This window comes from Lepisma saccharinum, chromosome 25, assembly GCF_977018435.1.
Source record: "Lepisma saccharinum chromosome 25, izLepSacc3.1, whole genome shotgun sequence".
Lineage (NCBI taxonomy): Eukaryota > Metazoa > Arthropoda > Insecta > Zygentoma > Lepismatidae > Lepisma > Lepisma saccharinum.
Window position 1 is genome coordinate 44,486,773 of NC_139253.1, and position 27,875 is coordinate 44,514,647.

Below are 27,875 nucleotides of genomic sequence, written 5' to 3' on the forward strand. Positions count from 1 at the left end.
AATTAGATTAGAAATTTTGGATACATTGGGATCACGCAGACCATTTATATTGTTAAGATATTTCTTTGTGTGTGTGGATGTTGAGAGGCTGTAATACGTAAAGTTGAAATAGAGAAAACATCTGCTTGTGCCCTTGAAAACTGGGAAATATAATAGAATTTTATCATGGTCACCCTGATTTTGTATAATAAACAATGCACAAAACATTTCCAGCTGATGAAATTTCATGCCCCACCCTGTATGTTTTAATATAACATCAAGCAAACGCAATCCAAAAATTACAACAAAATAGTGGTAACTGCTAATAGCCACTTACTGGAGTTAATTTCTACTTGAAAACACGACCCTTTTCCCTAGATTATTTAATATACAATTTCTGATGAAACTACCAGTAATACTCAGTACATCAAACTGAAGTATTGTTTGTCCATGACAAATTTAAAATGTCTTGCCTGCCCTTTTTTTCTTTGTTCAAAATTCAGCTTTTAGTGCACTACTACAAAACAATGTTGATTTCCCATAAAAACCGTAAATTTCCTTGACATTTCCATTATTTTCAGACTGGTAGACACCCTGTATAAGCTCAAATTTGGGTTATGCAACTTTTGAAACACTGTATTACATGCACTTTCTTGAATTCTGCATCCTTACTAAAATGCAGTGTCTTGTATGAAATAGTTATGAACAAAATAATGACTATAATTATACTTTGGAAATAGAAAGTGGGCTTTGTTTTCATTCACTTTAAATACTATTTTAGTTATTATTCTTAAAAAATTTGTGTATGCAACATTGTGCAAATGTTGGTCAGTTTTTAACTAAAATATGCTTAAAAATAAGTTCAATTTGATAAAAACTTAGTCTCAGGTAATAAATATAATGTAAGCAATCAGGAAATTCCTGTTCAAATAAAGTGTCAATGTCTGCAAGGGCATTCTGGCAATGATCAAGTGTGATGGTACATTTGAGGCAAATGGTCAAAATAAGAGACAAGCTGTATTTCAGATATTGCTTTGAAAGTACCACATCACTTGACCATTGCCACACTTGGATTTCAACCCTTGCAAAGATGTCCCTTTATTTGGTCACGATGTACAGTCACGGACACTGCTGGGTTGTAACAATTCCATTGAAAATCAATGCATTCATTACGACCCGTAAATGTACAAAATTCAAAATTCCACCATTCCAGTCTCTTGAGCCTGGGCATAGTTACAAAGTAGACAATGCACCATGCAGTCTAAGGCATCATACTTTGGGTTCTGGCTATGGAATACATGCAGGTTCGAGTCTACTGGGGGAAGCGTAACAACTTTTCTCCCAAGATTTCAGCCTATGTATGGGACTGGTGGCTACTCACCATTATGAGGAAATTTTGGATATGAATGAGTAGCATAACATTCCTTTTCTACCTCAGGAATAACCAATGTTGCTAACCCTCTTATTTTGGTGTTACTCAACTCTGCCAAACTCACCAATGAGCAGGTTATATTTCCAGCAGAAGCTGTCTCTACAATACAGAAATGGCAATAGGTAAAATGGTGTAATAAATGGTACCGAAACCATGGTGAAAATTGGACGTCGCACAACATGCAGTAAGTTTTTTTTTCTACATCACAATGAAATTTGGGCATAAATTACACACTAATACGAGTCCTGACCCTGTTGTTTTATTTCAACTTTCTTGCAGAAGCCAAGTGATTTGACAAGATGTTGGTTAGTGATCCATCGACCTCTTATTACATCAATATGTTGGCACATGGCATAATCTTTGGTTTATATGACATACTAAATTTAATAATGACAGAAGAGCACTACAGTTAAACAAATCCCCTTTCTTGGTACGTTGTAAGAAGTCTCAAAATAGACAAGATAATAATTCAACCACAATATTTTTCTCAATTTTTATTACGTAACTATTTCCATCATCATTCTAAAGTAACAAATGCTGAATGTTAAAAATCAACTCTTCACTCTGTAGTAACAAAAGTAAATTTCTAAAAAACATGGTGTTATTATAGCAGAATTACTAAAATAAATAAATATGGATCTTTGAAATTTGCCGAACTGGAAAAAGAATAACAAATTTTAAATCACACTTCCTTATTAGTAATTTCAAAACAACTTCGGTTGATGCCTATGTCTGTCCTTATACTGGTTTGTAATCCAATTTAGATTCCAATTTCTTGTTGTCTGCAACCTTCCTCACAGCCTTCATGAAATCCTCTTGAATTACATAATCTCGTTCAGCTCGAATTGCAAACAGTCCAGCCTCAGTACACACATTTCGGAGATCTGCTCCATTAAACCCATCTGACAATTTCACTATTGCTTCATAATCTGGAATAATCAGATGTTTACATTCAGTTGTAAAACAATACATCATAATTGTACAGTCGCAGACACATCTGGATTGTAATTTCCATTGGAAGTCAATAAGGTTGTTACAATCCAGAAATGTCAGTGACTGTATAACCTTACAGTATAGTATTAATACAGTAAATAGCCATGTAAGAACCACAATGGTTCACTCACTGGGATTGTGATTTTCAGGTAGATATTTTCCTGACAATGTGTCTATGTTAAATAGCTCTTTTGTAGTGGTAGGGTATTCTACAGGTATTGGTACGCCAAGGTACTAGACAGCCATTTCCAAGAAAAAGCGCTTCAAAGTCTAACATACATGTATGCCTTATTAGACGAAAATATTGTCCCACTGCCAAAGTGCCAAGTGGCCCGGCAGTAGCATATCAGTTTCACTTGCCAAAGGTTCTGGGTTTGGTTGCCCCTACTTCCCCCCCCCCCCCTTTCTATTAACTTGAGCAAATATTTATTGCAAATAAATAAAATTAGTTTTTATTTACTGTGCAAATTGTATAGGAATATTTTGTTTTCTATTTTACGTTATCACTCAGGATTGTGTACCAAAAAAAGTACATAAAAGCATTGCTTCTTGAATGTTTTCTAAAAAATAAAAAAAATACATTATCTTTCACTATACATAATATGTTGTTGAAAATCACACATGGATAATTTAATACCCAAATGTTGAAAAAATTGAAAAGGACTATTTCCTCCTCAAATTTAAATACATTTTTATATCAATAAGTTAATAAATCAATAAAATGAAAAACAGTTTCTAGTTCATAAAATTGGACAACTGAACAGTAATCGAACAAGAACTTTTGGCATGTGAAAGAGATATGCTACCACCAGGCCACTTGGCAGTCTGATAATATCTTCGCCTAATGATGCAAGCATGGAAAACTTCGAAACTTGGCACTTTTTCTCGGAAATGACTGACTAGAGCATACCAGAACCTTGGCATACAAATACCTACAGGGTACATGAAGCCTCGTTCCAAACTCAATTTCCCAAGCCATGCCCTTTCCTTGTCAATTAAATGAATACCTCGGGACGGTGGTGACTGGAACCTGGTGCTGATCACCTCCAGTTCCACCAAGATTAGGGCTACACTCTGAATGTGCCTAAGGAGTGATGCTTAGGGTATGACTTTTAACTAGGCATCAAGATTGATTGATTGACTTGATTTATTTTACTTTGCTTTTTGTGCCACTTTTGGGTAATTTGCGGAAATGGGGATGAGTGATGACATGATGAAATTGATGAATACACACTCGCAAACATTCATACCCAGGCTGGGATTCGAACCTGGGACCCCTGGCACTGTAGCACGATGTGCTAACCACTCCACCACGAGGGCCGGCAACTAGGCATCTAGAGTGTGTACACTTTGATAGCGTTAAATGAAAAAGTTTTGGGAAAGAGGAAGAATAAAGGCATTTTCAAAATATATTTTTTTGTATTATTTTGCAGTGCAATATACAATAATGGTCATGCCAGCCTTTGAATAACACTTGGAACTCTGAAATATCAGACTTCTGCTTAAAAATACAAAAGATTAATTTCTGTCATGATCAGATTATTTGATTGATTTATCTTACTTTGCATTTCTGCCACTTTTGACTAATTTTGAACATGATGATGACTGAACAATTACGAACATATTAACAACAGAAGACCTACAGAGGGTTATCCTAGCTGCTTTGTTAGTGAACAAATTATTAACACAGCTGAAATTTGATTATCAAATCCACTTCTGCCGCCCAATGAACAGAGTGAAACACACTGCATTATTCCATGATGTTACTCTGCAAAAGTAATGCTGAGGTGTCAGATCTATTATGAATGCATTAAAACACAAGGCAACAATATGCATACTTAGTATCTTCATAAAAAAAACCGTCAAAAAATTAGATAACTGTAGCCATGACTCTTGGGCTTGTTGAGGTTATGTAAAGCCCTTTGTAATATGTGTAGTGTGGTTAACGTGTATGATTGCCATGAACTATGAAATTAAACCTTGACTTACCCAGTTCCCCACTCTTGGTTATCAAGCATGCATGGATCTTGAGAATTTCAAGTCGTGCCTGTTCATTTGGCAAGGGGATTTCAATTTTCCTATCCAAACGCCCAGGACGAAGCAATGCTGGATCTAAAGTATCTGGTCTATTTGTAGCCATGATTATTTTCACCTAAAAAAAATGTACTATTACAAATCATGTTAACCTAGTTATTCACATCTTATACTATTACAATCACATGTAAAAATATGACTTTTGTGGGATGTATAAGTCTATTTCAAGGAATTTATTAAAATGAAATGTGAAGTTCACAACCCCATACATATACCGTGCGTCCATTTCGATCTTCAGCCGAGAGATCGGGAGAAGTGTGGCGGGCGGCGCTGACAGAGATGCCGACATTTGCGGCCTGTAATGTCCGCTTATTTTTATGGACATATGCAGACATTCATATAAATTTTGCAAAACGAACACTAACCTGTGTTATAATTCATCATCTGTAATTCATCCAAGTTCTGCCCTTATATACACAAAAAATACGCTTTATAAACGATGTTAAGAGCCACAGATAATGAAACAGTTTAATCATAGTTTTGACCAGTAACGTCCTGCTTAAGTTTATATCCTTGAAAAAGTTTTGTGTCGATGGGGATCGTTTGGAGGTTTCGAATGTGCAACACTGTATCAAGATTACGCTGTAGACGAAACCGTTAAAAGTCAATTGTGTTCGTGAGCTTCCTTGCAATCCGAAATCTCCGAGCTCGAGTTTTTTGTTCCTTCGCAACAGAGCTGTGAATATAGTGGCGGGCAGATGTAAACCAAGAGCGTGTTAATTTCGTACTGTGCGCAAGAGTGTTACTTGTCCTTACTTGTTTGTGTTATTGCAGTGTGTATGTGTGTTGTGTCAGTGAGACGATTGGAATGCCACCCGCAAGGTTCACGTTACGAGGGGGCTGATAAGTTCTCGGCCCGACCCAGAAGGACTTTAGCTACAGGCACGAAAGTTTCAGGCTATTCAACGTATTCTCCCTGAAGGTCTACACACTTGGCACTTTGTTGCTCCAACTTCTCTAACCCCTCAAAAAAAAAAAAAAAAAAAAAACCTCCTGGTTTGCAAAAACCTGTTCCGCAGCTGCTATAACCTCGTTATCACTTCTAAATTTCTGTTCTTTCAGAACTTTTTTCAGTCTAGGGAAGAGATAATAATTAGAGGGCGCAAGGTCTTGTGAGTAAGGTGAGTGGTCAATGCACTGAAACCCTAGGTCCTTCAAAAAATCCATTCTTCTTCCAGAGCCTTGTGAACGGGAGCGGGCATTACAGGCCGCAAATCTCGGCATCTCCGCGAGCGCCGCCCGCCACGCTTCTCCCAATCTCTCGGCTGAAGATCGAAATGAACGCACGGTATTAGAAAAAAATAAAACTAACTCATACTATTCAAACTGAATGCAGGTTGTACAGTGGGATCCATGAGTATCACCGTGCAAATTGTCCATCACCATGTTCGTGCACTTTACCTGACCCAGTAAGAGCTTCAAGAATTAAAAGAAAACTCATAACAAGCTGTTTACAACTTGTGCACCAGCATACATAAAAATCCATCGCTTAAAAACATTTACGATGTAAGAGAAAAATTAATGAAAATAGTCATGGACAATTTGTACGGTAATACTCATGGATCCCACTGTACACACATTTTTATGCGAAAACTTTTTCTGATAATTGGTCTCGTGAGTAAATTCTCAGGAAACCATGGTGTTATGGTGGTAGTATCTTATGAGAATTTAACACTTGTAGAGATGCCATGTAATAGGACAAGGGAAAGTCACTTATACCACACATTAGGTACATAACTCACCTTACCTCAGGGCAAATGGACTCTCCCTTCCCAAGTCACGTGCATGTGCAATGACGAGGAACAGAGCTCTGTGTTAGCTGGCATTCTAAGGTAGCATTATTGATGTTTCGAAGCTTACGTCTTACCGTTACATGGGCCAAATCATTCGAGTCACAACAGAAATGCCAATTGAACAAGTGGCATCATTACAGGACTTTACGAAAATCTGCAGCACATATTGAGAAAGAAGCAACACACTTTCTGCAGAACTCACCCATCATTTTGCAGGATAATGCTTGGGCACATGTGGCTGATTTCTTCAGAGTGCTGGGGCTCGGAAGTGCTTTATCATCATCCATACTCTCCAGACTGCTTTCTGTGACTTCCACTTTATTCCAAAGATGAACCACTTCATGGCCATCACTTGCAAACTGTAACATATATTTTGCAGGTAGTAGACCACTGCATTCGCACTATCAACTCTACAGGTGCTGCTACAAGTATCCTATGCCTTCCACGTCATTGGCAACGTGAAGCACACAACACTTGCGACTACATCGAGGTACAGTAAAACTTTGAAACATATATCCATTTTTGTATCACTTCCCCCTACTAAAGTTCCATCCCAGGCAATTTGTGTTCAAGGACTCAATTCCTCGACTCCTGTGATATAAATAAATGATGTGCTAGGACTTGTTTATTTACAAGTGAAATATCGAAACATCCTACACACACAAACTGAGGTAATTTACCCATGTAGCAACATTATACACAGAAATCTTGCTGGCTGTTGAACTACAGATAGTGAAGTAGTTGTCTACAGAGTGCAAGATGGAGGACTGTCAAAAACAGAAAAGTTGGTGGTTTTTAAGGCAAGGAGTGATAGTTTTGCACCAGGTATGAATTTATTTCAATATCGTCAGAATGGGCACTGCTACTAAAAAACACAAAACATAGCACAATAGAGTACGAATTTCTCCCTATGTTGCAAGTCGAAGTGGTTTTTTAAAGCTGATTATTAAGCTAGATACAATATGTAAAAAATATCATGAATAATTATTTTTAGACTCCCTTGTATTCCTTATGGTAAAACAACTTTAACTTCAAGTTACATCTAATCAAATGGAAGTTTATACTTTTCCTAACAGACAAAATCTTCAACCTGTCGTGTTCCTGTTCCTATTCCTGTGTTATTATACACCATCGGAAGTTTGATATTCCCAAGAGAACAAGCATAATAATTCTTCCATAAGAGTAATGATAAGTTTTTGTCTGGCTGGACAAGGAAACTGCTTCCCATGCCCTTAAATGTGGGATGGAAGTGTGTGACTAACTACTGTGAACATTTTGTACAACATGGGCTGTCTAAATTTTTACAGCAGCTCATACCTTAAGTGTCAGTGTTGGAAACTAAATACAGCATAATCCTTCTTTAAAGAAACAGTCAATATCAATCACTACTTGCAAATGCAGACCCAATGCCAGATGTAACACAGCATCATTGAGCTAATATGGTCCTTGATTTTCTGCATGAAACTTTCGATAAACAAGTGTTGTTACATTCCTCCTCTTATCACCATCACTGTAGCCACTTCATTGACATCAATCTATGATCATTTTCTGCGAGTTTCTTAAAAGCGAAACTGTTCAGTCAGAAACCTGGCACTAGAAATTAGAGCCCACATTGTGAAACTGTGCAGTTCAATTTTTGAAAATTTGTGTTGGCAAGTATTGCAGAATGTAAACTGCCATCCTGAAAAAGTAGTGTGGAAAAATGGTTATCACACTGAATATGTCCTCCTGTAAAAAAATAAATTCCATGTGTCTGTTCACAAACTACTAAAGTTTTCATACTTGTCTGTACAACATGCAGGGATGTTGGAACCAGGAGGGGAGGGGGGGGACTTACCACTCAAGGAGGAGTAGAATAGTTCTCCCCCACTCCCAATTACACCCTAAAAAAATTAGACCACATCTTTTCCAACTTTGGTTTTGAAGAAAATTTCATTTTTTTCCCCCTGTTAAATGAACCTAGACTCAAGTTTCCGCTAACAGCAACAACTACATGCCAAAGATCCATATGCATATGACAATTGCTCTGAAGTATAAAGTGTAGCATGGAATTATCTCCGTAGGTTCACTGCTTCTGTTCCATTTTCCCTCCAAGTGTATCAGCTTTGTATGACCAGGTATGCTTGTGTGTAACAAAAAAAACAATGTAGTTCCCCGGTGAGGAGAGAGGGGCAGAAAACAGCTTAACTTTAAATCCCTTCTTTCCAATTTCCAACTGCAATGCATGTAAGCAAGGGCAGGGCTCTGAACAGTGGAGACTGTTACCTTCAGCTCTCTTGAAAAAACTTCAAGGTGGGGTAAAAAAAAAAGTTGAAACCAATACCTTTTACATGACATTACAAGACCGTATCCTTCACAGCTTATTGAAATGAAACATCTTTCTGCAAAATCGAGGCTGAGAAGAAAATGACGTGATTTTTACATCAAAAAATGAATTTACAACTTGAGAGAAGAGTGGGCATGGTAAAGCAACTACAAGACACGATGACAGACTTCTAAGTACTGTCTCGATATCATCCCTACTCTGCTCTCCAGTCTTTTATGTTGGAACTTTGGACTGTATATATTTATTTTGTCCATTTTGAAACATTTAGCAATGAGAAACTGAAGATTTGTATAAGGGCAAATCGAAAAGTCTTTGCCCATATTTTTTTCAGTCGAAATCTTAGTGTGATTGAGAAACCGAGATATACATTCAATGCAATAGGTTTTTCTTGGAATGGCCCAGCATTAACTCTCGGCTGCTCCACAGCACGGCCCTGCTGTCAGTTTGCAAAGTTGGCTGTAGTACTCAACACGTCCACGTCGTATGAGCAGCGGTGTTATTCCTTTTCTATGGAGCGAGGGACGAAACGCTCATCAAGATCTATAGGGAAAAGCAGCCGACGTATGGGAACAAGTGTCTCACTTTGAGAAATGTGCGGTGGTGTTGAGAGTTCGAAAATGGCCGAGAACACCTTCATGACAATGAGCGGTAACAGCTATTTCTATGCTACTTTTACATGTAGTTACGCATGAGGGAATATAAAGCAATGATTGAAATGACAAAAAGAAAGGGAATGCTCTAACAATCACCTGTGTATATTTCATTTTTGAAAGGTGTGAGGCATGTTTTCCAATCTTGTTTTACCATGAAATGATGTGAAATAAAATATAAACACAAAATTTAGAGTTTACAGACACAATACTTTCTGATGTATGAACTATCATGCAAGTTATGCAAAATCATGGAAAATTGATTATTAATTCTGCTGAAAAAATCTGAGAAGCAAAAATGGACTTGTTTACACTGGAACAAACTTAATAATGAATTTGATTTTTGTTATTTAGTATTCCTTTTCTGCCACTTTTGGCTAATCGTGACAACAAGGATGAGTGATCATATGATGACAACAAGGATGAGTGATCATATGATGAAGGGACAGTCAAAAGAATACTCATGCTCTGGCCAGGATCTGAACCTGGGAACTCTGGCATTAAACTTACTACTCAATAAGCATTTTACTTTAATCAAATTTAGGATTATATTCACCATTTTAACACTGAAATACAATTTTATATACTGATTTTGATCCTGAAACGTGACCTTGATATTTTATTCACTGGATGTGGTCCTACATAAGGGGTAGACAGATGATATAAAGACCATAGTGCCACGGCTTAAAAATAAAATAAGGCAATGTAACGTAAACCTTCCTACACCGTGTGGTCACAATTATGACCACCGCTGCATGCAGTGAAAATAATTTGTTGATAATGTGTATGGCGAGAGGGTGCTGCTAGCCGATGTGTAGTGCAGAGATATGGTGTCGCTAGTTCAGTACGTAGTTTGGTTTGAAATGGGGAAACATAAAGACCTGACAGAGTTTGACAAAGGTCAGATCATCCGGGCTACAAGAGCAGGTGCATCTATTTCACAAACTGCTATGATGGTGGGCGTTCAAGATCGGCGGTGGTGAAAGTATTCAAAGAGTGGTGTGAACGTGGTGAAATGATGTCCCAGCGGCAGCACTGTACGGGGCAGCACAAAATTGATGCCAGAGGGGAGCAGATGATACAATGACTCACCCAAGCCAACAGACTCAGCTCAGAACAACAACTGCCAAACGAATACAAGAGAATAAGAGCAAAGAACGAATGTGGTGCAAAGAACACATTAATTGGTGTGTGGAAGATTGGATGTTGGTCCGACGAGTCTAGATTTTTAGCAAATTCAGCGGATGATCATGCGAGAGTTTGGCAGAAACAACACAACAGTGTTCTTCTATCTTGCACAATGTCAAGAGTGCAGGCTGGCAGTGGTGACTGTATTGTGTGGGGAATGTTCACATGGCAAGAACTTGGACACAGGGAGCACGTAGAGCACCGCTGCACTGGTCAGTCCTATTGTCGTCTCCTGACACACACAGTACATTCCAATATTTTGCATTTTTACCCTGATTGTTATCTTCCATGATTATAATTAGAGCCCGGATTTGTAAGCGAAATGCATATTCTTTTCCAGACTTCTAATGGTAAGTAGAAAGGTTATACTTTGTATTACATACCTTGATGCGCTATTTAACTAAGGTTGAAAGTGCTTATAAATGCTTATTTCTGTAGGAAATAGTTATGCTTGCTTATTTTATGATTTTGGTTTAAAATAGCATATTTTACCCAAATCTGTCATATTTCAATCACATGACTGCATTGGGATGACGAGATCAATGCTTCTAAATAGCCGTACGGGAGAAACAGCATCCAAAATCATTTTTCCAAATTACCTGATATTATAACACAGTTGAAAGCTCGAAATAATAAATTGCAACATTTTCATTTTCTCTCATTGATTAAATTTCAGTAACGTTGTCTTCAGAAACTCATGGTGTTGCTAAAATTGTGCCAGACAAGCTCAGTCAGGTATTTCTGAAAAATCCTGGTTAGAAAACACTGTCAAATTTATAAAAATATTTCTGGTGAAGAAACAGACATTGAAGAGGAATTCACCGAAGAAGAACTGTGGCATTTTTCACATGCACCTGTGATGTCATGCTACGTGGAAAGAACATTTTCACTGACCGACACAGGAGCTTCACACAAGAAAATCTCAGGATGACCTTTCTTACATACTGTAACAGCTTTGAATAAGATAAGAGATCTAAAAAACAAATGTTTTTCAGATTTTCCTGTATTTGTTTATGCTTATTTTGGTGCTTATTTATTTTTTTTCATTTTTTGTGCTTATTAACTTGCTTATTTTACTGTTTGATTGTGCTTATAAATCCGGGCCCGAATTATAATGTCACATGTCATTGGACACGTGTGGTTCAGGATTGGTTTGCTGAACACTCGCCTGACTTCGAATATAAGTTATTGCCTCCAAATTCACCAGATTTAAATCCGATAGAGCATACCTGGGATTATATGGAGTGACACATTAGGTGGCAGGATACATCAACCATATCAATACCAGCCCTGGAGGCTGTATTGGATTCAGCATGGTTATCAATACCTGTGGCCTACTCCAGATATCTTGTGGAATCCACGCCACAAAGGATACCTGCTCTAATAAAAGCTAAACGTGGTCCCACACACAAATAGGTGGGTGATCATAATTCAATGGCCACACAGTGACCGTACACTACATGGGCAGTCCATGTTTAGATTTATTTCCTAATTCTGAAAAGTACCTGTCCTAATGAATCAAATCCATCCATTTGATTTAGAAGCTCCATGAGAGTTCGCTGAATCTCACGATCAGCAGATGTACCTTCTGAGAATCTTCTCCCACCTGAAAACAAAATACACTTATTCAGAAAGTGCCAATCAACCATATATATGTATCTCTCTCTCTCTAACATTCAGCAAAATGTTACCAACTTTTATACAAAATTGTAAAACCTAGCTTAAAAGTTGTGAAAATCACTGTACAATTATCAATCATGTTTTAATGTAAATCTTCTTTGCCATTCTAAAGAATATATTAATATGCTAGAGTGCAATGTGGCTTTTTGGAAACAGTCTGCCTGCAAACATTCATGTTGTAGCAATTTTTCTAAAGCCACATGTCGTGGCAATATTTTCTGCTCATTCAGCCTAACAAACATTGAAATGCTATCAATCATTTCCTTATTACATCTTTTATGTGTTGTTGGAATAAAAAATTATAACACTTTCAGTTGGAAACACTAAGAAACTTATCACCTATTACTGACCTATTGCATCAATTTCATCCATGAATATAATACAAGGCTGATGGTCTCGAGCATAGTTGAACATCTCTCTAATTAACCGTGCACTCTCACCAATATATTTATCAACTATAGCACTTGATACAACCTGAAAAAAAAATATACAAATTTCTATGTTAGTCTAAAAATAAAATAAAACTTAATATCAATATTTATACAATATTGTTGACTTGTAGGTAAAAATTAGAAGGTGTATTTGAAAACGAAACATTACGGAGACAGGATGTTCTCGTCGGTTTGGAATGCAGACCTTACAAATTCCATTACTTGCCTCATCCGTGGAAAGGTACCAGCCTGACAAACGGATCTGAATCGACAGGTATTGGAATTTGTATAGCGAAGCAACCGAATCGATCTGAGAAGATCGGAAGGAAATTTCGAGATCAGTTTTGGTTTTGGTGTGTAAACATCGAGGAAGACAGAGCGCAGGTATGTACCTGGAGGACGGAGGCGTCACTCCGAACATATAATGGTCTGAGCCTTGTTACACGACCTCTCGCTAGTACTTTTTCTTACTTACATCCGAGTACTAAAATAATAAAATAAGGGAAGGGGGAAACATGGTTGGAGGCACCGATCTTTTTTGTAACTTTTAGTTGTAGGCGCGAGTTCCTTATAGGAAATATGTGCTTCAGAACGCGGGTTAGGAATGCTAAGGAAAAATGAACATGAATTAGACTTATCTTTAACGAGGATTCAACAGCTGGCGGAACAAACGGTTCCAATTTCACCGTCCCGTCCCGTCACCAGGGCAAGGTCGCGATATATACAGCAGTTTTCCACCAACACTGCACATTCCACGGACTGCGTTGCCATTATTCCTTCCACCGTTGTCAACAATACTGAAGTCATGGCATTGAACATACCAAATTTTATTCAACCTGAAAAGTTTTCAGGGGCAAAACCCTTAGAAGTTGATAAATTTTTCACAACTTTTGAAAATATGGCAGATGCATTAACTTGGACCCCTGCAAAAAGAAAAGATTTCTTGCCTTTATTCCTCACTGGAATCGCTTTAGATCTAATAACGGGAATAAAATCTCAACCAGATTATGCAAATAAGGAGTATCAAACGCTAAAAACAGAAATTACCAACACTTTTAGGGACATTGGTTAACCTCTCCTGGTTGAGGATTTCTTAAAGGAACAAGTCCAACAAATTCAGGAAACCCCGCAGGCTTACATCTTGCATAAGCATGCCTTGATCCAGAAATATCTCCCCCAAGCATCAATAGAGCATGTAATTTATTACATTGTGAGGGGACTACGTACGCAGTACCTTCAAGTAGCTTCCGACAAGAATTTTAATTCGATGGATGAACTTCTACGGTTCAACAACAACTTCCAAAGAAAACAAACCCTTTTGGAAGAGCAAGCGTACAGAGAAGCTAGGGAATTAGCGGCGCTTAATTATACCCAAGGTCTAGTTGCATCAACAAATCAGATAGGATTGCAAAACATAGTAACCCAACCTCCCATAAAAGAACCTCAAGCTAGCTCAAATAATCAACAGGAAATAAACAGTCAACTGCAAACAGAAAAAAAACTTTGTAAAACAAGATCAATTAAAAGATTTGGAAATTAAAATGAATGAACTCCAAATTAATCATTTTCAGAATAGTGCACAAACGTTCATAAATAGATCACAGCCTACTAGAACTAATAATAGATTTCCTACACGCCAAAGATATAATGGTAGGAATAGTTCACATTCCCAAAGAAGTAACAATTTTTATAGATCAAATAATTCAAACAATGGTTACCAACGTGGGAACAGGGGTCGTTCCAATTGCCATAGAGGAGGTTATAGGCCATTCCAGAGACAACCCTCAACAAGCTCAGAGATGGCAACCATGTCAAAACTGTTGCCCTCAAAGTGAACAAAATACAGCGACAGCGATATCTTTAATAGTTGTAGGGACTATCTTATTTTTATTAATTACGGCATGTTTTGTTCGTAAAATTAAATCCTGTTTTTGTTGTCGTCCCCTTGCACAACAAACAACCAGTCGACAGAAACCTACCCCACAAGCTCGCAGTATAAATGTCACAAATGAAGAACAAATAATTCCTGTAAGAATAGCACAAAATAGACATATCAGACCATCAACGGCACCACCCCCTATTCCTTCTTCTTCCAAAGCGCTGGCTAAACAATCTTGTATGGATATCCCATCACATCACTTTGACAGTATCTGTTAAGACACATCACCACCGACTTGCACTTAGCCAATGGATCAGACACCCTGTCCAGCAGGCAGACAGTGAACTTCTAAAGCTGCCCTACATTTGGCTGAGTACATATCGATTGGTGTATGTCCAATCTCTACTACATTCATATCCTTATTTTCTCTTTCTCCTTCCTTTCAATGGCTCAGACCACCTCTAACAGGTACCTACAAAACCAGAGCATCGTCGAAGATCGACAGAGGAAAACTCGAGGACCAACGCCGCCAAATTGTCTTCCACCTTCTACAGAATAAAACTCCACATTTAAATCGAATTTCGGAGCAAACCCCTCCCTCCCCCCTAGATTTTGATGGACGATGGACTTGCTGTATTGGACAATAGAAAGATGAAAGCCAAGTCAAGAAGAATGTTCGCGGAGGCTACACTTTGTTTGGACAAAACAAAGAAGGAACAGCATTGATTGAATGTGTGTCTATTACATTCAAATTGATACTGCTAAGACAGGACAATGCATCCAAGAAGAACCTTCTGTCCCAGTTGCGGAAGTTGGAGAAGAAGCGTAAGAGGTTTCTCACCGAGGACAACATGTGATTCTTCCACTGAGATCCGAATCCCAACTTACAACACCTTGGTATAGCAGGCAAGTATTTCACGAACTTGGAAATCCTTCCCAGCAGGACCAATTAGTAACATTACATGTTCTAAATGCCAATTCACCAGAGCATCCCAGCTGCTCAGGATGTCATCAATCATTACAAGTTCCAACAAGGTGCGAAAATGAAGAAGTTCGAAGAACTGGAAACTCCAACGTTCACCACTTCAATCCCTATTGAAGTCCCAACAGACTACATAAAGTACAGGAACTAGGTTCGTCTCAATTGTGCTACGAAGTGAGTTACATTTCTATGCATGGACAAACGTGAACAGTTCAGGACATGGGTAATCGAAATGATACTGATCTGCAATCATTGCGTGAATTATTTTAGAAGAAACTGGTACTTTCAAAATGATAAAACAAAGTGATTAAGTGAAAATATACACAATGATACGAAATAATGTCGTATTGAACCCTTAAGGGTTGAACACAATGTGTTTAAACAGTGAATATTCTCTATGTGATTACATAGTGTAATTATGGCATGCAGTGTAAACTATGCCTTATCAAAAGTGAATATTATTTCGTTCAGATTTGTAAATAATTATAAACTTTGGTTCAAGGATTTGACTATTTGGATATTATAGTGTATAGTGCATCATGATTTAAGTTTTCATTGTCGATGCAAAGAACACCAGTGATAACGTAATATTAAAATAATCAATTTAAGGGACAAAAACATCGTAAAAAAAAACAAACTATTGTGCTGGTAATGGTTGTGGTTATGTATTATAATGAGCTATACTAATTTCATATTCATATGTTTAGTTAATCAACTTACTGCTCTTTGGTTAATGGGTATTTATTGTTTATGCATTATTTATGCATAATAATAAGTATTATGGATCGGTACTGGTAAAACTTTTCTGCTTACCAGGCTTGATCGTTTCTTGATGTACTACTATAACATTTCAAAGGAATTTTTGACATGTATGAACCAACAAATGATACACTCAGACAAGCGACCATCGGAGATGATGCTTCTTGACAGGGGGATATGTTGACTTGTAGGTAAAAATTAGAAGGTATACTTGAAAACGAAACATTACGGAGACAGGATGTTCTAGTCGGTTTGGAATGCAGACCTTACAAATTCCATTACTTGCCTCATCCGTGGAAAGGTACCAGCCTGACAAACGGATCTGAATCGACAGGTATTGGAATTTGTATAGCGAAGCAACCGAATCGATCTGAGAAGATCGGAAGAAAATTTCGAGATCAGTTTTGGTTTTGGTGTGTAAACATCGAGGAAGACAGAGTGCAGGTATGTACCTGGAGGACGGAGGCGTCACTCCGAACATATAATGGTCTGAGCCTTGTTACACGACCTCTCGCTAGTACCTTTTCTTACTTACATCCCAGTACTAAAATAATAAAATAAGGGAAGGGGGAAACAATATACTAATGTCATTCAAGGTGGACAGAGATATTTATTTCTACAGAAATGGAAAGCCTGGCAAGCACTAAATTATGTCCGTTTTTCAAAGTATTTCCTGTTGTGTCCAGGTGCTGCTGTCATCGTCACTACAAGGAATCTTTCTTCAGTGCTTCATCAGCGTTGAATCTTTTCCTGCAGACATGTTTTTTTAAGGTACCTAAACAAATTGTAATAATCACAGGGACCTAAGTCCGGACTGTAAGGGGCATGAAGCAAAACCTCCCTGTCATTTCAGCTAGAGTAAATTGTTACTGCCAAATTGGCTGTAGGAGGCCAGGAATAACTCAGATTGCTATGATGATGATAATATGCAAGATCATATACACGTATACTATTTCTTTTGTTAACATGAATTATGTTTAATTTTAATTTTCACAATGATGTAAGTGTTGGTACAGCATGTCATTACATTGTTCTTTCTTTTCTCGCTATTTCACGTCACTTTTTTGCCACTTTTGGCTAATCACAATAATGACGATCACAAAGAGCACACATGCCCAGCCTGGGATTCAAACCCAGGACACCTGGCATCATTTCATGTGGTGCTAACCACTCTGCCTCGGACACTGGCAACATGCCATTAGAAAAATGCACTACAATTTCTGAACAAACAACGTAAGATTATTGCTAAATAAAGGACAAAATTATTGAATTTCTGTTGGGAAAACCCTTGCAGCTCTTTAATAGTGTAAATGAAAAATAACACTTTCAAGGGGGTTCACCTTATTTTGTTTCTCAGGTAGCAGATATTAAAAGTGCTGGAACATTAAAACACACAAATTTATTCTAATGCAACACCCATATTACCAAAACAATACTAAAAAAACATGAAATATGGCAGATAGACAGGCTCCTCCCCGTTCAGTGCAAAATGAGCCATTTATGCCAACCTCTGAAATGACAATAACACTTAGACTCCATGCTATTTCCTACCTTAAGAAAATTGGCATCCAGCTGGCTAGCAACAGCTCTAGCCAACAGGGTCTTTCCTGTACCAGGAGGTCCGTACAGTAAACAACCTTTGGGTGGAGTTATACCAACTCTCTGGAACAACTCAGGGTTCAGCAACGGCAACTCAATTACCTACAAGCAAGCAGAAATTATCAATTAACAAATAAATACCAAATGAAGACTACATGGAACACCTTACAAACGGTAATTGCATTAAGACCACCTGCATTAAAAAAAAAAACTATGTAAAGAACAAATAACTTGAATAGTTAGAGTTATAGTCCCCTCAACATCTAAAATTTTACAAGCACCCTTCCCAAGGTCTAAATTTTACGTGATCGCCAATTAAAGGTGAGGTAAAGAAACAAGGTGATAACCCCCCTCCTCCACCACACACACACAATGCAGAAACGTAACACTACATCATCAATTAAAATGAATATACTGCCATCACCCCTCTTCACGCTAACTGCCTCCTACTCAGATAAGGCTGTTAATTTATGATGTTATATGTAGGAAAGATATAAATCGTTATTAGAAATTAAGTATAGTACTGAGTTTCACAATCAATACCAGAACATTAAGTTTCTATGAAAAAGAAGCAAAACAAATCCAGAATTGAAACCTATGATCCCTAACTTGCAGGCTTGTTACAAAGGCTAATAGATCATGGGTGCTGGAGCTGCAATAGAGAAGTAGTGGTATGATAAGTCAAGCTAACGGGCTGGTATGTACCAGATTGGCATAGCTAAAATATCAACAGAAAAACAAAGGAAGGATTAGTAATCACCAACTATTCATCAGAATCAAGTGTAGAGTTTGTTTTTTAAGTCCACTTTATGCACGGAACAGCTAATCGAGAATGGACCTACAGTTTAAGGAGGAATCCGAGCCACTATGTGCCTCCATCAGGTTGAAGTGGAGAGCTATGATATTTTTATTGTACTACAATACAAGTCTTGCTATCAAATACAGTGGAACATCAATTTTACGTTTTTTCAGGGGACCAAGCTGAAAAAACTTAAAATGCGGGAAAATGTAAAATCTAGGAAAATTTTATAACATTTTGCTACGTTGGGGACCATGAAAACTGAATGTATAATGTGGGAAAATGTAAAATCTGGGAACATAAAATCGGGGGTCCACTGTATATATTTTAAATCTCTTGCAACCGTTTTGAATAATTGGAACTAATAACAATTGGAAAAAAAAAAACCTGCAAAGACACACATATACTAGACTAATGTGGAAATTTTGCTGATAATGATAAATCACTAATACAAATCCCAACATATGCTTATATGCTGTTTCCAGAAGTAAACCGAAATTAAATAAATTTATAAAAATATTCCCATGAAGAACCTGGACAGCATTCAACTACTTAGTATGGAACAGTTCATTGTAGACAAAACAAACTACATACTTAGACATTCAGTTAATAAAACCAGAGTAAGTGGATTATATCTACAAAAACAACAAAGTGGGAACATTTTGCACTAATTAATGGCATATTTACTGAAATCTCAAAACTATGAATTTATTGGTAATTTTTCCAACACGCTGATATGTCTACACCAACTACTATAGTGGAACCTCAGGCAAAAGAGGTTGTGCAGACAAGCAACTCCTGTGAATCATACTCCTGCTGGAGGGGAGGGACAGAGTGGAGCATGCTTCCTTATGGTCTTGATTTGAACCGATAGAGGGTAAGGAGCATGGAGACTTTTGGTCAAAGTTTCTTGTGGTCAATCTTATAATTAATCTGTTCCATTCTTACTCAGAATTCGTAGTTTCACACAATAATATCCTAACAACCACATCACAGAGATGAGCACTATAAACACTACAATTTTACAATATTTTATTGTAATATAATAAAATATGTTGTTATTTTACAATAACAATATATTGCATTTCAAACACATACAACGAAATGAAAAAAAAAAAAAACCTAATTTACTTAAAACTCACCTCTCGCAGCTCTCTAATCTGTTCACTCAAACCACCAATAGCTGAATACGTAACATCACCTGGATCTTCATGAGACATGTTGTATACAAGGGGATCAACTTCTCGTGGCAGGTATCTCATTATGGTCAGTGTTGTCATGTCCAGTGCAACTCTGGTCCCAGATTTCAACTTTGCTTTGTCCAACTGTCTTCGGCAACCAACAACATATCGAGGGCCATTTGTTGCTTTCACAATAACTGGAAGGTAAAACATTCCCATAATAATCACGGTTGGAGATTGTTGAAACAAATATGACAGTAAATCTATATGTGAATAAACAACATTAGATGTTATCGACAGTCTAAACTTAGAATTATTGAACATTCTCAGTTCCATCACAGAACCAGAAAGCTCATTGGTTATTTACAGAATTCAAGCAAAAATGCACTGACCAAACCATTTTGAAACAATGGTATGATTCTATCTAATTACAAACAAAACAATAAACAATTTTAAATTGCAAACATTACAGTTTAAAATATTTCTAACTTGTTTAACTTGTAATTACACTAAATTACAGTGGGGTTAACTCACAAAAAGAATTAACGACCCAAGTTCAGTCTGTTTAATTGTGATTTTATCATGCCAAGTATGTATTTTTTGCATGGTTCGATTTTGATTTTTATGTCTGTTAACACATGCTGCGGAGTTTTAGCAATTACTTACATGTTCCCTTGACACTGATTTTTCACTAACGCATAATTCTGTACTTGCCAACAGCCATTCATTTACTGTTGTCTTGCAATCAGTTCAATGAATCTTTTCGTTTACTGTGCAGTGTACAGATGTGTACTTTCTTCTTGCTGCCCAAAATGTTTGAAGATTTTGTTCAATACATTCTTTCATAGTTAGGTTAGGCAGGTCAGGTCAGGTTTAGTTCCCTTAGCATTATAAATAACCCTAAATGCTTGCATGGTTAGGTTAGGTGGGTAAGATTTTGTTCTTTTAGCATTAAAATAATATCCCTAAATGCTTTCTAAAAAAAGGTTCTAAATTACTTCTACATTCATTCCCACTGGTCTACGATACTGTCGCTTCTATCAATGGAGAATGCCTTGTCCATGGGGAGTGTGCACGTGTGTGTAAGGTTAGTGCTCATTACTTTAAGTAAGGTTCAAATTTTGTGTGACAGTGATTGCCAAAATTCTACAATAATTAGATTGCCAAAATTCTACAATAATTAGTCTTTCAGCCCAATTTCCTTCTGTTTTATTGAGATTTCATCATGCTACATTTGCAATTTTTACATGGTTCAATTTCAATTTACGTCTGTTAAAACATACTGCATGTTTCCTCGACACTGTTTTATTCACTTCCATATATTCCCATATAATCCTACACTTGGCAACCGCCATTTGCTTACTATCAACTTGGGTTACGAAATACTTCTGTCTTCTTCACATGTGTGAGGTACGAAGGGGTTTCCGGTATTGGTTCACAAATTCTAGTCATTTGAGTTTTCACTTATCGCACAACACTATGGCAACTTTGGGTTCAGACGTCAGACGAGGATTACCTACGTGGGGATGCTGCTTTCGTGGTTAGGTTTGGTTTCCATAGCATTCCTTCATAATCCTATTTGCAAAATTACTATTAACTTGATATGTTCAGTTGTAGTACCTCAGATGCCGATACTGCTGTTCTCAAACACGAAACTCCTTCGAGCCTCCTGTGAACACTCAAGAAGAGGAAAACAGCTACCAGTTGTACTTGTGTTATGCATCACGTTTGCGAAAGGTAATTCCAACATCTCATTTCACCTATATTTTGGGCTTTATCAAAATGAAAACTGTGATAATTACTTTCAGTATGGTTCCAAATTACATTCACATTCATTCCCAGCACTTTCCGTTACTTACTGACCTTTTATAAACAGAAAAAAACCTACCCCATCGGAAGAAAACATGCTTGCGTAAGGTATTTAAGTTTTTTTTCACAATTAATAGCTACTTTTTTGGAATCCAAACATTGCTCATTACCTTAAGGAAGGTTCAAATTTTGTGTGACATTCACTGTCAACATTCTACGATAATTCAACTTTTTTCCAGGAAATTTTGAAAAAATCATAAAACAATCGGAACCATTGCCAGTCTTGCTGCTACCAGAATTTGGAAAAAAACAAAAAACAGAACATTTACCAAATTAATTTTCGAACAATAGCACATACATAGGCAAAACATATTGCATTCAGTGCTCAAAGTGGAAATTCCTAGCTCAGTTTGATGATATGTTGGGAGATGCCTATGCAAAGTATACTAGGTGTGGACGTTTTGTGAAAATTATCTTAACTAGTGGGATAATATCCCAACTTCGAGCACTGATTTTATTTAACAAAAAATTGAAAAAAATATGTAATTGATTATTTCCAATTTCACTGCAAAAAAAATTAAAATCTAGTTGCGTTCAATCACTACTTACATTTTTCTTCCGTAAGCTGCTTCAACACCTCCCCAACAATCTAAAAAGAACATAAAATATAATGTTACAATAAAATAATTCACTCTTACTTAATACACTACAAATACATACAAAATGTATCATGCAGTGTTTTATGCACTGCATGCACATTTGTCATGATATATATACAGGAATAGGATGAGAAAAGGTGTCAGGAGGGCGGATAAACACAAATGAAGAAGGAGACAGTAAACACTTACCACACAAAGAAAAATATTGATATTTCATGACCCAGGTCGCATTTTCAACGGAGTACAAGATCTTTCTTCTCCGTTGAAAATGCGACCTGGGTCGCGAAATATCAAACTTTTTTCTTTTTGTGTGGTAAGTGTTTACTGTCTCCTTCATTTGTGTGTGTATGTATGTATATATATATATCACCAATAAAAAAGGTAAAATAAGTTGAGTGAATGATCACAAGGAATAAACAAGGTGGTCACAGACATAAATGATGATGAAAAACTGCAAACAAAGGTAGCCATGGAAATGTAAAAGAACAACTTAAGGTTTGTCATGCTGACCACAGGTCATCCTATAACTGGTTGGATGACCTCCTACCCGAGGCTGGCAGTCAGTAGGTAGGCCTTTATGCCATCAGGGACTGTTGCAGCATGGGTCTAGCAGAGGTGGGAGACCATCCAACCAGTTTAGGGGTGACAAGTGGTCGGCACAACGGACCCCAGTCTTTGTTGTAGGTTTCAATGACCCCATTACACTACTCCTTCATAGCTCCCCAATTTCCTCACGATGGTGGGTGGCCACCATCTCAGGAGAAAAGTTGTTAAGCTTGCCCCCAGGAGACTAAAAATGCATCCCGTAGGTCCAGCCCAAAAACTGACACCTTAGTCCGCACAGCCATGGTGCAGGACAATATAAAAATATAGATTGGTCTAATATGACAATTTACCAATATAAATAAACTACAGATAAGAAATAAAAAAAAAATTGCAAATCTCCCAAGAACATATACATTAAACTCTTCCTTTAATGTATGTGACCATGTGGCTACAATAGCCCCATCTAGTTCGCTGCACTTTTTGACTCTTTGCACTGACCAGTCTAGTTGGTTACACGGTGCAACATCCACTCGTCTACTTCGCCAATTTGGTGTCTGCACTGCTTGCACTATGTTCTGGAGTGGTGTAGCATGTGGTGTGTGCTAACTAATCAAATGAACGTTTAAAGCAACAGACAGGCATTTGTTGAATTTTCTGAACTTTAACACCGCTATTCCTCTAGTTGGTCCAACATCATTTCCTTACACCGGCATACACCTGCACCACACAGAGTGCAGTGAAGGTCTAGTAATATTTGCCATATAATCTGTCCCATTTCTAACAATTTGGCATGGTCTCTAGTAACCAACCATTGCTGCCATTCACTGGCTGGAAGCCAAAATAGTTCTATGTAGTACATTAGTGTGAACTAATTTCTTTTAAATCCAGCAATGACCAGTTGTTATGTGAGCATGATTGTGGTTATAATTTGATGTGAAGGTTATTTTTGGTCAATGTAAAAATGTGGGATTCTTCTTCTTCCCCTTTCAACTTCAATTATAATAAAAAAAGAAAGTTGAAGAACTGACAACATGGCTCGGCAACCATTTGTTGCATTTATGCACTTTCATTATGAGTGGTAGTTCTTTCCAGGTATATGTGTACTGATGGCTGGTAACACACTTGAAAAACTCACGCTAAGCCACTGCTGATTCTAATCTAAAATGTTCATTATCTGATATGTGAATATTCAAGTGTGTCAGCAAGGACATTGAAATTTAATTGGTTGAACCTGCTTGGGAAGCACACATCAATTACCAATTGGGCCATAATTTTTCAAGGTTGAGGCAGATCATTTAAGGTTATGTTGGAGACTGGGTCTCATTTAGCCACAAGTTTCTACAAATAGTTTGTTGTGTTAAGGAATAATTTATCATCTAAAATTATGAATACCGTGTATATAAAAATCACTCCACAGCACTCGGAAAATTTTCTTGTGGATATCACTTAGTACTGGCTATGTGTCTATCAGAAAATTTTCTATTGTACAGATTTAGATACTAGAAACTTTTGAAAATAATATCCACCTAAAGATACTCCTAAATATATACAAAATTCCAATATATCCATTTATTAATGCTGTTAACAAACCTGTCCAACACTCTGCAGGGCCTTCAAGTCATTTTCAGATTTCTCATACTGCTTTGTTAATTCCCTTAGTTGTTCTCTCACTGAAAGAAAAAAAGAGGGTAAATTAAATTTATATAACAAAGGCTATAATGTTAACAAACAAAATAATACTAGCCTTCAGTAGTGTTCTCTATGGTGTAAAATTCCAAAATGACTTTATATTATTATTCTTTATGAACATAAAATATTACATGCTCTCGTTTCCATAAAATAAATGGTTAACGGTTCAGATTGTTTTTTTTTCAAATTCTTCTAGAAGAAACACTAATTATCATAGAATTTTGGCAATGACTGTCATACAAAATTTCAACCTGGTAAATTTCTCGTAACGGACAAACAGATTTCTTCAAATTTACAGGAGAAATTACTTACCGAATGCAGTTTCTTTATACTTGTGGAAGTTCGGGGAAGTGTTTTCTCGCATCGTTCATTGAATTTTGCCAGTAAATCATCTATTTTTCGATATAAATGTGTGACCGATGCACGAAAGCTCTTGCTTCCATTTACTTCCAGATGGGTGTAGCCTGTGTGCGATGACGTAATCCCGGTCAGTGTTTCCAAACATGTGTCTTTGTAACTGAAGAAGGTACGTTTCCGCAAATGGTTTGTGTGGCTGTGTGTTAGTGGTTCGTGGGGCTATGCGAGAATGGTGTGTGGGGCTATGCATATTTATGTTGGGAGTAAAAAACTTAAAAAGCATGCATGCTTCCCATGGACAAGGCATTCATTCACCATTGATAGAAGCGACAGTAAGTATCTTAGATTAGTGGAACTCAATCTAGGAGTAAATTGGAACCTTCCTGAAACTAATCAGTGCAGTTTTCATTTCGAAAAAAATCAATGCATGCTGCAGTAGAAAGCATTTAGGGATCTTATTTCAATGCTAAGAGAACTAAACCTGACCAGTCTAACCTAACCAAAAAAGAACCTAGCATTATTAAAATGCTAAGCGAACTAAACCTGGCCCGACTAACCTAACTACGAAAGCATGTTGGGTAGAAAGCATTTAGGGATATTATTTTAATGCTTAGAGAACTAAACCTGACCCGCCTAAATTATTACTTTGTGTGGCATACTGTCACGAGATAGAAGATCATCATTCAATTGATCACAGAGATTAACACAAAGTATCCAATTACAATGATCCCTCATTAAGATAATTTTGCTAGAATTTAACGAAACCTTACAACCATTACGTGATGCTGATATTAACGTCAATTTTGTTCCCCGAACATGTACCCAACATTATCTTCCGACAACCAAGACGTCAAATAGGCAAACTCATGCATGACATGACATTCACGCGCCGTAACCAAATTGGCAACTTACGATTAATTCTGTGATACTTACTATCCTTTAGCCGGCTTTCCACTTCTTTATGTTCCAAAAGTTTCTTCCTATAATCCTGCAACGCTTTTTCCCTCCCAGTATCAGGCCCAGGTTGATTAACAGGCGTTATAGCAGGAGCTACAGCTGCGGCAGCCATTTTTTTCGTGTTTCTTTTCAACTTGAACAACAGAATAATAACGAGTTGAACACAGAGACAGATCACAGATTACAACCAGAACAGAATCCGAAAATAGTGTAATGGCGTTGAGCCATAAAGGCCTTACGCCATTGCTTTACAACTTTACATCCTTTACACAGTGGGTGCGTTCCGAAAGTCTTAACGAAACGAACGCATTCAACGAAAACAACTGGGCTCGTGAATCTGGTGAAACCAGTTATTTTACGGACTTATGGGACACTCTAGGCGAAAGCGCAGGCGCAGCGTTTTGTTTAGAGAAAGTTTCCGCATGGCGTCAGCGGAAGGAATGTCCTTATGGCAAAAATAAACTCTATTATGGCCACTGTTACTCATTTTAATCACATTCTAAGAACGGTCAAGGCATACTCATCTTGTGCATGTTGCTTCATATCGCTATCTGTTAAAATTATAATACATTTTCCGAACTAGTGCAGTTTGAATCCATCAGCACGCGCTTTGTCTGCAAGGAGCAGACGATTTTCACGGAACAAACCAGCATCCTGGCCCGTGCGTTTGGTGAATCTCGTTCTTGCACGAAACGCACGGAATGCGACTTTTGGGACAGCATAATGAAACTCACGAAACGCACGGAAGCACTTATGGAACGCTCAGTTACCATAACTCGTTTAACGCGTTAAACTCGTGCGACTTTCGGAACGGGCCCAGTATTTACACACCATGGAGAAAATGAACAATTCACCAAATGAAGACATTACAAAATTACACGTTGCATAATAGTACATTCAAATTTACTGGGAAGTTGAATGCTTTTAAAGGTGAGATGGGACCATTCTATGGTGGGACCTTGTCCCCGCCTCCCAAGCAAGCACGACGAAATTGATAAATAAATGTAATTTTAAGACAAAATATGCATTTATGGTATTTTAAATATTACTTCCCTCAGAAAATATTCCCGCTGCCCACCCCCTCTTCACCCTTTGCCTCATCCACGTGTTTCCTGGCGTTGTGTCACCACTGTACGTACCACAAAGATTCTTTGATGTAAGCTTCAATGGACATTTCCACTTTGACATGAAAAACGTTTTAAATCCATTCATTTTACAGATAATGACACAAACATGAGACGTGCAAAATATCTCGCCGACATTTGTTTCGGTTCTTGAGAAACACGCGTTCAAACACCGCAGGAATTCACCTACTACGTCACGTCCTCTGACGTCATCACTTAGAAATGCGTGCAGGCGGGGCTATTGCTCGTCCCGACAACTTAGTATGAGCCGCGGAAGCGACAGAAAATTCACTTGCTCCTGTGTAAAACAAGTATCTTACAACTTCCAGTGCAAAACTCTGTGCTCCATTTCTTGGAGATGAATTATGCCCTAGCAGTATAGTAGTATTTACTATAATTCAGCCACTCGGTAGAGGGTTTTCCCATTAGGGTGACAAAGCAAACCTTCTAACAGTCAATGGCTGAACATGTGAACAGCCTTGTTCATTGCGAATACATAGGTTAGTTCTGACTGGCAAGAACTTAATATTATAGGAATGCCTTTTCTGGAATTACAGTTATTTTCGTCATAATATTTTCTTCACAAATACTTTTTACTTTTAGAACACTTATAATACTTTTAGAACACAGTGGTTTACACGCCAATTTCTGCAATGTAAGAGGTGATACGGTATAAAAAGGTACGGTGAGTTTTTAAATTTCCTGCAGTAAATGACAGTTTTCTTCATTTAATATATATCGCAAATTTTTGTATTTAGCCTACTTTTACGTCGCTTTTCCGTTCACTTTGTTTAACCACAACGATGAGAACGCATGGTTAATTTATTATAATTTATTTATTAATTATCATCTCTAACATCACATTTCTTCCCACTTTTGGCTAATCGCTACAATGAAGATGAATAACTACAAGCTGTATTCGAAGTCGGGGTGCAGGAGTACACCCCCCCACACACACACACACTACCA

The 27,875-nt window shown here is 37.5% G+C and overlaps 1 protein-coding gene across 1 annotated transcript; it reads right to left on the reverse strand.

Moving 5' to 3' along the window:
- Positions 1-1,890: 1,890 nt before the first annotated feature.
- Positions 1,891-25,939, reverse strand: Rpt4 (Regulatory particle triple-A ATPase 4). Its single transcript, XM_083111997.1, has 9 exons — positions 25,759-25,939; positions 24,370-24,449; positions 22,184-22,223; positions 19,727-19,962; positions 17,738-17,887; positions 12,486-12,609; positions 11,961-12,061; positions 4,394-4,556; positions 1,891-2,340 (listed from the first exon to the last, which is right to left on the reverse strand). The coding sequence occupies exons 1-9, from the start codon at positions 25,892-25,894 to the stop codon at positions 2,150-2,152; spliced, it is 1,221 nt and encodes a 406-aa protein (XP_082968123.1). The 5' UTR covers positions 25,895-25,939; the 3' UTR covers positions 1,891-2,149.
- Positions 25,940-27,875: the final 1,936 nt, after the last annotated feature.